The following is a 12949-nucleotide window of genomic DNA, read 5'->3' as shown; positions in this document are numbered from 1 at the left end:
TATCCTATTGCTATGGCTATTTTCTAGCCAAGTATGAAAGCACACTGCTATGCCAGATGAGATGACGCTGAGTTATGAAAAAATAAACGTAAAATAAAAAGGAAATGGCAGACTGTGCCTAATTGAAATCCAACCCCTAATAAATTTTCCCACTTCGGTCTTTGCGATGGATATGTGCGTCACTAAGCGCTAAACACAGCGGTCGCAAGTCTCACTCCAAATTCCTGACAATTGGCTAGTATATGCACTGCAGCAAGGACAGCCACCAGCAGATCAACCAGAAATAAAATATATATAACGCTATTGTAGGCGTAAGTAAGCTGTTTGGATTCTCCTTTGGCTATTTTCTAGCCAAGTATGAAAGCACACTGATGAGATGACGCTGAGTTATGAAAAAATAAACGTAAAATAAAAAGAAACTGCCAGACTGTGCCTAATTGAAATCCAACCCCTAATAAATTTTCCCACTTCAGTCTTTGCGATGGATATGTGCGTCACTAAGCGCAAAACACAGCGGTCGCAAGTCTCACTACAAATTGCTCACAATTTGCTAGTAGATGCACTGCAGCAAGGACAGCCACCAGCAGATCAACCAGAAATCAAATATATATAACGCTACTGTAGGCGTAAGTAAGCCGTTTGGATTCTCCTATGGCTATTTTCTAGCCAAGTATGAAAGCACACTGCTATGCCAGATGAGATGACGCTGAGTTATTAAAAAAATAAACGTAAAATAAAAAAGGAAATGGCAGACTGTGCCTAATTGAAATCCAACCCCTAATAAATTTTCCCACTTCGGTCTTTGCGATGGATATGTGCGTCACTAAGCGCAAAACACAGCGGTCGCAAGTCTCACTACAAATTGCTCACAATTTGCTAGTAGATGCACTGCAGCAAGGACAGCCACCAGCAGATCAACCAGAAATCAAATATATATAACGCTACTGTAGGCGTAAGTAAGCCGTTTGGATTCTCCTATGGCTATTTTCTAGCCAAGTATGAAAGCACACTGCTATGCCAGATGAGATGACGCTGAGTTATTAAAAAAATAAACGTAAAATAAAAACGGAAATGGCAGACTGTGCCTAATTGAAATCCAACCCCTAATAAATTTTCCCACTTCGGTCTTTGCAATGGATATGTGCGTCACTAAGCGCAAAACACAGCGGTCGCAAGTCTCACTACAAATTGCTCACAATTTGCTAGTAGATGCACTGCAGCAAGGACAGCCACCAGCAGATCAACCAGAAATCAAATATATATAACGCTACTGTAGGCGTAAGTAAGCCGTTTGGATTCTCCTATGGCTATTTTCTAGCCAAGTATGAAAGCACACTGCTATGCCAGATGAGATGACGCTGAGTTATTAAAAAAATAAACGTAAAATAAAAAAGGAAATGGCAGACTGTGCCTAATTGAAATCCAACCCCTAATAAATTTTCCCACTTCGGTCTTTGCGATGGATATGTGCGTCACTAAGCGCAAAACACAGCGGTCGCAACTCTCACTACAAATTGCTCACAATTTGCTAGTAGATGCACTGCAGCAAGGACAGCCACCAGCAGATCAACCAGAAATCAAATATATATAACGCTACTGTAGGCGTAAGTAAGCCGTTTGGATTCTCCTATGGCTATTTTCTAGCCAAGTATGAAAGCACACTGATGAGATGACGCTGAGTTATGAAAAAATAAACGTAAAATAAAAAGTAAATGGCAGACTGTGCCTAATTGAAATCAAACCCCTAATAAATTTTCCCACTTTGGTGTTTGAGGTGGATATGTGTGTCACTAAGAGCTAAACACAACGGTAGCAAGTCCCCCTGCAAATTCCTCACAATATGGTACTAGCTGCACTACTAGTGCCAGCAAGCCCAGCCACAAGCAAACAAAAAAAAAAAGTATAACGTTATTGTAGCCCTAAGAAGGGCTGTTGGGTTCTTGTTGAATCACTCCTGCCTAACACTATTCTAATAGAACACCCTAACGCTTTCCCTGACCAGCAGCAGCTCTCTCCCTAGCGGCATCCAGACACAGAATGATCCGAGCAGCGCGGGCAGCGGCTAGTCTATCCCAGGGTCACCTGATCTGGCCAGCCAACCACTGCTATCGACGTGTAAGGGTACCACGTCATGCTGGGTGGAGTGCAGAGTCTCCTGGCTTGTGATTGGCTCTGTTTCTGGCCGCCAAAAAGCAAAACGGCGGGAGCTGCCATTTTCTCGAGCGGGCGAAGTATTCGTCCGAGCAACGAGCAGTTCGAGTACGCTAATGCTCGAACGAGCATCAAGCTCGGACGAGTATGTTCGCTCATCTCTAGTAAATATGGTTTGCATCAGCGTGTAAACTTGAGTAAACTTGAACTTATAAAATTGAGAAACCAGTGAAGCAATAAAATTATGGTCTGGATGGATAGGGTCACCGACTGGTATATAAAGTGGGTACAGAAAGTATTCAGACCCTTTTAGATTTTTCACTCTTTGTTTCATTGCAGCCAATTGGGAAAATCAAAAGGTAGTTTTTTTTACTCATTAATGTACACTCCAATGTACCATTGTACACATTAATGTGCAACCCATTTTAACAGAAAAAACTGAAATGTAAATATTGCTAATTTATTAAACAAGGAAAATTGAAATATCACATAGTATCATCATAATATCATAGTTTATACGGTTGAAAAAAAGACACTTGTCCATCAAGTTCAACCAAGGAAGGATTTGGAAACAATGCTACATAACATAACATACATAAGTATTCAAGGCCTTTGCTGTGACTCATTTTTTTAACTCACATGCTGTCTATTCTGTCTAACTTCTGATCCTCCTTGAGATGGTTCTGCTCCTTCTTTGGAGCCCAGCTGTGTTTAATTTAACTGATTGGAATTGATTAGGAAATGCACACACCTGTCTATATAGGACCTCACAGCTCACAGTGCATGTCAGAGCACATGAGAATCATGAGGTCTAAGGAACTGCACAAGAAGCTCAGAGACAGAGTTGTGGCAATTTCTGCAGCGCTCAAGGTTCCAGAGAGCACAGTAGCCTCCATTAATCCTTAAGTGGAAGACATTTGGGACAGCCACAACCCTTCCTTGACCTGGTCTTCCAGCCAAACTAAGCAATCGTGGGAGAAAAGCCTTGGTGAGAGAAGTAAAGAAGAATCCCAAAATCAAAATGACTGAGCACTAGAGATGCTTTAGGGAGAAGGGCAGAAGTTCAAAAAAGTCAACTATCACTGCAGCCATCCATCAGTATGGCTTTCTGGCATCCATCAGTCTCCCGACAGAAGCCTCTCCTCAGTGCAAAACATATGAAAGCACTGATACAGTTCTGATTCTCTGGTCTGATGAGACAAAAATTGAACTTTCTGGTGTTGCCGGTATGTGTGGCAAAAACCAGGCCTTCAAACACAATCCCAACAGTGAAACATGTGCAAGCATCATGCTATGGGGTTCTTTTTCAGCTGCAGGGACAGGACGACTGGTTGCAATTGAAGGAAAGATGAATGCAGCCAAGTGCAGAGAAAACCTGGATAAAAACTTCATCTAGAGTGCTCTGGACCTCAGATTGGTCCGAAGGTTCACCTCCCAACAAGACAATGACCCTAAGCACACAGCTAAAATAACAAAGCAGTGGCTTCAGAACAACTCTGTGACCACGCTTGACTGGCCCAGCCAGAGTCCTGATCTAAAATTAATTGAGCATCTCTGGAGAAACTTGAAAATGGCTGTCCACCAATGTTCAGCATCCAGCCTGATGGAACTGGAGAGGATCTGCAAGGAAGAATGGCAGAGGATCCTTAAATCCAGGTGTGAAAAACCTGTTGCATTATTCCCAAGAAGACTCATGGCTGTACTAGCTCAAAAGGTGCTCCTACTCTATAGGGATCAAAGGGTCTGCTTTCACCATCCAACCTAAGGGAACTGGAGAGGATCTGCTAGGAAGCCTCATGGCTGTACTAGCTCAAAAAGTAATAGAACATATTGAAAGATAAAACAGGCACCATCTCTTTACTGAAAACGGATATGACACATTATTTTTATATCACATAAATATATTGTATCTACAGAAAGTATCATAAAATATAAAAAAATAAGCAAAATAAAAAATCCAAATATATAAATGATAACATAGGCCAATAGGTCCTTGATAAAAATACACCAAATTGGATAAAAAACAAAAAACTGAAACTGTGCATTACCTCTCCATAGAAGGTCAGCTGACCAGGATGCTGGCAGCAGCCGAATCAACACACGCCGAGCGACCATAATCTCACCAACCGCAAGAGCAGTAATATGCAGTGGTGAAACACAGCTTATGGATGGATGGCGTTTAATGTGTAAAGGAAAGTGGATATTCTCACATATACAAGTTTTTAAAATGTACCCAGGATAACAAAATAACACATTTTATAATTCACTGTTATTAACAAAAATACAGCAATTCACTGATATAATTCCAACCTGTCTCTCTCAGTTCTGCTGTATACAATTTCAGTTGCCCCTTGTTTCCGACCTTCTGACTATAGTGTTGGCAGCCATCTTGGTTTTCTGTCTGACTCTGACTGCTCTCTCTGCATTTAGCCCCCTCCATGTGCATTTCAGGACAGAGATCTCACACTGATACACAGACACTGACTTCCTGCCAGCAGCATCGTGAAGAGTGTAAAGCTACAGACAGATAAGTTCTTTATCTGGGCAGGGGGAGGAAGGCAAATCAGATCTAGCAGTGTGGGGAATAGCAGAGATGTAGGAAAGCTGACTGTGTCATTCTGTGTAATAGGCATCTCATGGATCTCATCATCTGTGATCTGTCTCATCTCTCTTTCTATGTGTCAGATACTAATAAAATGTTCAGAAACTAAATGAAAGGGTATATACACCTTATATTAAAAGGGGTCTGAATACTTTTTTTGTACCCTCTGTAGATTATCCCCCGCAGTTTACAGTGGTCTGGGCCAGACTATACCCAGCAGGGCCACATCTGCCATGAGGCGAGATGAGCATTTTACCTCAGGTGGCAGATGCCCGATGCCCCAATAGGGCGGCAACCTGGGCATGTGTAATGTGGGTGATTTGGGCGCCCATTGGTCCCTGAATCACCCACCATGAAATTAAGCGTGTCTGTGTTATTAAAGAAACAAACAAGATTAATTTAATGGTGGGTGATTCGTTGGCTGTGCCGCTCTGTTGTTATGGAAGACACAGACAGCATGTGATGATGTCACGCCGCCTGCGTCCTGGCACAGAGCATTCGGCGGAAGAAGTGACGAGGATGCCAGTGGCTTTGTGGTGATTTATTATTTTTAATTCTTCAAGTATACTGGGGGAGGCTGTGTATACTAGGAGGTGGGGGGCGCACTGCATACTGGGGGCTTTGCATACTGGGGGGCCTGTGCATACTGGGAGGTGGCTTAGCATATTAGGGGGTGGCTGTGCATAGTGGGGATGGCTGTGCATACTGGGGGGGCTGTGCATACTGGGGGATTGTGCATAGTGGGGAGGGCTGTGCATACTGGATGGAGGATGTGCATACTGGGTGGGGTCGCTGGCGGGGTGGCTGTGCATACTGGGGACTGTGCATACTGGGATATTGTGCATACTGGGGGTGGGCTGTGCATACTGGGAGGGTGGCTGTGCATACTGGGGGGGCTGTGCATACTGCGGGAGGGGCTGTGCATACTGGAGGGTGGCTGTGCATACTGGGAGGGTGGCTGTGCATACTGGGGGGTGGCTGTGCATACTAGGGGGGTGGCTGTGCATACTGGGGTAGGGGATGTGTATACTGGGGGATTGTGAATACTGGGGGGCTGTGCATACTGGAGGGGGGTGGCTGTGCATACTGAGGTGGCTGTGCATCCTGGGCGGGCTATGCATACTGTGCGGGCTGTGCATAGTCTGCATGGCTGTCCATAGTGGGCAGGGCTGTGCATTCTGGGGGGCTGTGCATACAGGGGGGCTGTGCATACTGGGGGGGAGGAAGGTGCATACTGTGCCGGACTGTTCATACTGAGCGGGGCTGTGCATACTGGGGAGGTTGTGCATACTGAGTGGGGCTGTGCATACTGGGCGAGGTTGTGCATACTTGGGTGCTGTGCATACTGGAGGGGGCTGTGCATATTGGGGGGCTGTGCATACTGGGTGGGGCAGTGCATACTGGGGGGCTGTGCATGCTGGGGGGTGCTGTGCATACTGGGGGGGGGGGTGGCTGTGCGTACTGGGGGGGTGGTAGTGTATACTGGGGGGGTTGTGCATACTGGGGGGGTTGTGCATACTGGGGGTGGCTGTGCATACTGGGGGTGGCTGTGCATACTGGGGGGTGGCTGTGCATACTGGGGGATGTCTGTGCACACTTGGGGGGCTGGCTGTGCATACTAGGGGGGTGGCTGTATGCATGGGGGAGGTTGTGTTCGCTGGGGAGGCTTGGTCCTGTGCATGCTGGGGGGGGGGGCTGTGCATATTGGGAGGGGTGGCTGTGCATACTGGGGGAGTGGCAGTGTATACTGGGGGGGCTGTGCATACTGGGGGTGGCTGTGCATACTAAGGGGTGGCTGTGCATACCAGGGGGAGGTGCTGTGCATACCATGGGGGAGGGTCTGTGCACTCTTGGGGGGCTGGTTGTGCATACTAGGGGGGGGGTGGCTGTATGCATGGGGGAGGTTTGCTGGGGAGGCTTGGTCCTGTATACTGTTATGGGATTTGTATATAGGGGCTGGATTTTAATTAAACTGGGTGCCCTTATATGGAGTACTGTATATAACTTACTTGTGAGTGTGTATATGGTGACTGTTATAAATAAATTAGGGGAAGTGTAAATAAAAAGGGGGGGTGGATATAAATAACCTGAGTGCTGTAGTTCTGGGTGTTGTACATACTATAATTTATTTGAGGGACAATATAAAGGATGTTTTATGGTTTTCATGTAGTGAATAGTGGATAATATGTATTTAGGAACACACTCCATAATACTGTAAGTGACTTTTGGTTTTTTAGGAGCTGGAATTGTGCTTCATGGAGGTGACATTTAAGTGTTAATTCAGATAAACCATGGCCGGGAGAAATCATAAAGAAGTCCTCTTCCTGGTGGAGCAGATCATCACCTGTAAGGTACTAGATGTCACAAATGTCTGTGTCACTGACTGACTACTAGTGTGTGAGGTAGCATTTTTTGGTGTGGGAGGGGGGGCAGTAAGCAAAAGTGCTAGAATAGGCCCTGATACCCAGGCTCCATGTTAGAGGGTTATATTCTGGACTGGAGACTTGTAGTTTGGCCTAGGCTATTTTATACCCGGGGTATACTCAGGCCTAGGATATTTTCTCTCCCGGGGTATACTATGGCCAAGGCTAGAGTATGCCTGCATATAATCTGGGACAGCCTTATTCTGACCTTCTACACTAGAACCCCTTCAATGTTTATTTTAACCCCTTAACACTCTGCGCTGTAGCTCTACGGTGCAGAGGTACAGGGAATGTATGTAGAGGGCTCACGGGCTGAGTCCTCTTCATACAAGGGAGGGGGTTGTTGCATATTGTAGCAAACCCCCACCGCTAATAACCGCAGTCGGTGCTTGCCGGCGACTTTGCCGGCGGCATTTAAAAGACGGCGCGTGGGCACCACCATCTTTATTACGATCGTCGCTTGGTTTGACCCGAGGCTACCTGGCTTCTGCAGATTCGTGTAATGAGCCACTGGCTCATTACAATGAGCCAGTGGCTCATTGTAATGAATGAGCTGCAAAAATGCCATATACTGCAATACAGAAGTATTGCAGTATATGGTAGGAGCGATCTGACCATCTAGGGTTAATGTACCCTAGATGGTCTAAGAAATAGTGAAAAAAAAGAAAAAAAAAGTTTCAAAAAGAAAAAAAATTAATAAAATATAAAAAATTCAAATCACCCCCCTTTCCCTAGAACTGATATAAAACATAATAAACAGTAAAAATCACAGACACAATAGGTATCACCGCGTCCCAAAATGCCCGATCTATCAAAATATAAAAACGGTTATGGCCGGCGGTGACCTCCGAGACGGGAAATGGCGCCCAAATGTCTGAAATGCGACTTTTACACCTTTTTACATCACATAAAAAATCGAATAAAAAATGAGCAAAATGTCACACAGACCTCAAAATGGTAGCAATGAAAATGTTGGCTCATTTTGCAAAATATGACATATTACACAGCTCCATACACCAAAGTATGAAAAAGTTATTAGCGTCAGAAGATAGCAAAACATTTTTTTTTCTTTTTTGTACACATTCGTTTAATTTTTGAAAATGTATTAAAACACAATACAACCTGTATAAATTTGGTATCACCTCGATCGTACCAAACCGAAGAATAAAGCTGCGGTGTTATTTGGAGCGCACAGTCAAAGTCGTAAAAACTGAGCCCACAAGAACGTGACGGACGTGCAGGTTTTTTAAAATTTTTACACATTTGCAATTTATTTTCAGTACACGACATGTTAAAATAAATAACATTACGGAAAAGTAAAATCTGTGACGCACAAAATAAGCCCTCACACAGGTCTGTACACGTAAAAATGAAAAAGTTATGGATTTTTGAAGGTGGAGAGCGAGAAATGAGCGAAAAAACCCTGCGTCCTTAAGGGGTTAACATCCAAGACCTTAAAACAGTGATATAGTAATAAAATATAAAAAACATTGAAACAAGAAACATTGTACTGTTTTGCATATTTTGTTGGGTGCAGTTAACTATGTTTTCTTATGTAGTTGATAAAGAGGTAGACTGCTCCATACTAACAGGCAAACATAAAAGGGCAATCTTTGTCTAGTTCATGATAGACAACATTCATTCAGCGGCCAAATGCAGATACAGGCCATCCCCTACTTAATAACACCTGACTTACAGACGGACCTCTGGATGTTGGTAATTTACTCCAGTGATTTTCAACCAGTGTGCCGTGGCACACTAGTGTGCTGCGACAAATGGTCTGGTGTGTTGTGGGGAAAGTTCCCCAAACTATGGTGCCCCCTGTGTTTTGTTTCCCGGCAATGCGCAGCGATGCACAGTCACGGCTTCTTACAATGTAGGAGACGTGTACAATAACACATGCGCAAGCTTTGAACCTCGCGCAACAAAATGACATCACGAGGCCGGCGCATCATCCTGAGAGCGGAGAGACTCTTGCATTTGCCCACCGCCAAGGTAATGCCCACCAATAATGCTGACTATATGAGCTTTTGCCTGAGTATATGAACTGTTGGCAGAATACTCAGCATATGAGCTGGTACTTTTAGTACTTCAGCAATATACTGCATACAACAATGAGAAATGTCAAATGAGAAACACTATAGTCATGAGGCTGGAGTACTACAAGTACCAGCTCATATGCTGAGTATATGAGCTGGCACTTGTACTCTGGCCTCATGGCCATAGTACTTCTCATTGTACCCCTTTATTTTGCAGTATATGAGCCACATAATAATCAGCACCATATACTAAAAACAGGGAGAAACTGAGAACTGTTGCGGAAGAACTTCGTGTGTGTCTTTCCACCATTCCTGCCAGGATATCCCTTTTGTGTTTATCGTAACAGGCCCAGGTTTCACACTGAGTGAGTAAAATAAATTTAGAATCTATATTATTAGCTATATGTATAATATGACTATTTTAGTGTCATTGTGTGCTATTTTGGTTGGTGGTGTGCCCCAGGATTTTGTAAGTATAAAAAGTGTGCCGCGGCTCAAAAAAGGTTGAAAATCACTGATTTACTCTACTTCAGCCCTGGGCTACAATAAACAGCTATAACAGTTATTAAAGATATCTGCAATTAATATTTATTGTTAATCCTGGTTCTTATAACAACCCAACATTTTTAAAATGCAATTGTCACCAAAAATAAAATTAAGACCAAAAAAATTTTGGCTGGGGTTACAATTATAAAATATATAGTTCCGACTTACATTTACAAATTCAACTTAAGGACAAACCTACAGAACCTATCTTGTAAGTGACCCTGGGACTGCCTGTATATACTATGTGGGAACTTGAAAGCTAAACTAAAAATTATATTTACCTACCTGCTCATAATTGTAACACCCAGGTCCACGATTCGGAGCTCCTCTGATAGGAGCTAGATCATTACCAAGGCGGTCTGGAGCACAATAATGCGGGAAATGTTTTCTTTCTTGTGTACTGCCAAAGCAGACAATCTTCAAGTCGTCTAAATTGCCAAAAGAAATAACGGAAAACAGACACAAGCTAATAAAACTATATGACAAAATAAAATATGCACATTTACTTCCCTCATTTACTTTCTTTATAGGATCTTCCATGGTTAACTAGATCATGTCTTGATAAAGCATTACCTGGTTCATGCTCCATGCTCTCTTCCAGCCTGTGTACATTATGTTTCTATGGTCACAGAGCCTCTGCTTGGGACTATTTTAAGTTTTGGCTCCCCCTGCTGGTCACAGGCAGCAGATGCCAGCCATATTTGCTTTCAATTGTAAAAGATGAGTGCAATATTATTCATGAAAAACATTTCCATAAACAATTATCTATTCACTTCAATGTAAGTCAAGCCAAAAAGTTAGCACAAAATTCAGTCGTATCATTTGTTCGTAAATTTATGCGAACCCACTCTATTAAACCTTAACACCTTAGAAAAGCACATGAGTGAAATCTGGTTCATAGAAATCTCATTATCCTGTTTATTTAAAATTTAATTCATTTTATTTAATCATTACACTTATTTAAAAACAACAGTATGACAATATGATTTGTGAAATACAAGCAAAAGTTAAATTATCCTCGGGAGTTCCACTGAAGCGTCCACACTCCACAGAAACACAGGAATATATCCAGGTTACTGTCCACATATAAATTAATCAAAAAAAGTATTATAAAGTGCCAGTGCCCTGATATCCATACATAAATTTGTCACAAGAAGTATTGTAAAGTGCCAGTGCACTTCTGTGGAGTGTGGACGCTTCAGTGGAACTCCCGAGGATAATTTAACTTTTGCTTGTATTTCACAAATCATATTGTCATACTGTTGTTTTTAAATAAGTGTAATGATTAAATAAAATGAATTAAAATTTAACTAAACGGTATAATGAGATTTCTATGAACCAGATTTCACTTCAATGTAAGTGTAGCCAGCAGTCATGGCTCATGGTCTCTATGCAGAGTAAGGAGCCATCTAAGTGTAAACAGCAGGTAAGTGTGGGGGACAGATGTCTACTTAATAGCACAGAAATTGATGAAGGCACACACTATATCCACCCTTTGATTATAAAAACCTTTTGTTTATATACTGTATTTTTCGGCCTATAAGGCGCACCAAAAATCCTTTAATTTTCTCAGAAATCGGTGCGCCTTATATATGAACTTATACAGAAATGTACTACAGACAAGATGTACTGTACATTTACCAGTGTTTAAAAGCTCCATCCCCAGAAATGTCCTGCACCTTCCCACACAGTATACAGGGTCCCTAGCTCCTGAAGTGCCCTGGCACCACAACTAACATTGTGCCCATCCTGCCCTCCCCTAGCACGGAGAGACCAGAGCTGCCATAGTGCCGACCACGAGGCAATCATCATCATCAGTAAACAATCCCCCATACCTGCCACCCCTGTAACAGGGGAAAGAGAAGGAGCCACAGGGAACCCCACAGGAATAACACCCTGGCTGAGGAGTGAAGGAGAAGGGGCAGAGGGAGACCCTTGACCCCTGCTGCATCACCCTGCATTAACCCCCAGCAGCCCATACCTCTGAGATCGGAGCTCTCTGACATGCTGAAGACAAGTTTCCCGGGAAGTGTAGCTGGCTAGAACTGTGCACAGGTCTGCCACCTGCTGGTCGTTTTTAGGTACTGCATTTGATCCTGCGCCTTATACTCCAGTGCGCCTTATATATGAACCTAGATGTCTAAGCAGGCATTTATTAGAGGTGCGCCTTATACTCCAGTGCCTTATAGGCTGAAAAATACGGTAATATTTTTAAATTTTTGAGTGAGTTTTATTTATTTTTACCTTCTTAAAGACTATCTTATAGACGGTGACAATTACTAAGGCCCCTTTCAGGCCCCTTCTCCACTGGCGTTTTTCACGCGCGAGTTCTGCGCGTGCATTTGACGCTCAGAACTCGCATTGCACTCTGTCCCATAGTATTCAATGGGTCTTTCTCCATTTGCGTGGTTTTCAACGCGCGTGCTTGCGTTCGTTTGCACGCGCGTCAAAATCGCAGCATGCTCTATTTTTGCGAGTCACGCGCAATTTTCACGCCCCATTCAAGTCTATGGAGATGCATCAAGAACGCATTGCACTCGCAATCATTGCAAGTGCAATGCGAGTGCAATGCGTTTTAAACGTAAGGGTTGCTAGGTGACCAGAATAACAGTATTTCCCCTGCTCGCGAACGATCATTTAATTAAAAAAACACAATGAAGAACAGTGAAGAATAGAATAAAACCAGTGAACACAGTGAAAACAGTGACCACAGGATCATTTAAGAGAAAAACACAGTGCAGAACACAGTGCAGAATAGATTACAGATCTGCTTACTTGTCGGGAGATACGCGCGGAACGGTGCGGCCAAAATAGCATGTGCAGAACAATATATATGTGTGTAAAGAACACATTGCAGATGTTTCCATACATCTGCAATGTCTTCTTCACACATATATATTGTTCTTCACATGCTATTTTGTTCGCACCGCTCCGCGCGTATCTCCCGACAAGTAAGCAGATGTGCCGAACATCTGTAATCTATTCTGCACTGTGTTCTGCACTGTGTTTTTCTCTTAAATGATCCTGTGGTCACTGTTTTCACTGTGTTCACTGGTTTTATTCTATTCTTCACTGTTCTTCACATCTGCTAACTTGTCGGGAGATAATATACGCGCGGGAACAGTGAAGAATAGATCGCAGATGTTTGCAACTTATCAGAAGACATTATTTTTCAATTAAATAAAACA

At 43.2% G+C, this 12949-nt stretch overlaps 1 protein-coding gene across 2 annotated transcripts in view; it reads right to left on the bottom strand.

Annotated features, from left to right (window-relative positions):
• CIMAP3 (ciliary microtubule associated protein 3) overlaps nt 1–10441 on the bottom strand; it is a 46873-nt gene extending 36432 nt beyond the window's left edge. For both annotated transcript variants that reach the window (XM_072137321.1, XM_072137322.1), the window contains exons 1-2: nt 10335–10441; nt 10047–10189 (exon numbers count right to left, since the gene is read on the bottom strand). In XM_072137321.1, coding sequence (XP_071993422.1) covers nt 10047–10189; nt 10335–10350 — 159 coding nt within the window. In that variant the 5' untranslated portion in view covers nt 10351–10441. The remainder of the gene's footprint in view (nt 1–10046; nt 10190–10334) is intronic.
• Nucleotides 10442–12949: the final 2508 nt, after the last annotated feature.

This window comes from Engystomops pustulosus, chromosome 2 (genome assembly GCF_040894005.1).
Source record: "Engystomops pustulosus chromosome 2, aEngPut4.maternal, whole genome shotgun sequence".
In the NCBI taxonomy this organism is placed as follows: Eukaryota; Metazoa; Chordata; class Amphibia; order Anura; family Leptodactylidae; genus Engystomops; species Engystomops pustulosus.
This window is presented reverse-complemented; position numbering and strand designations above follow the sequence as displayed.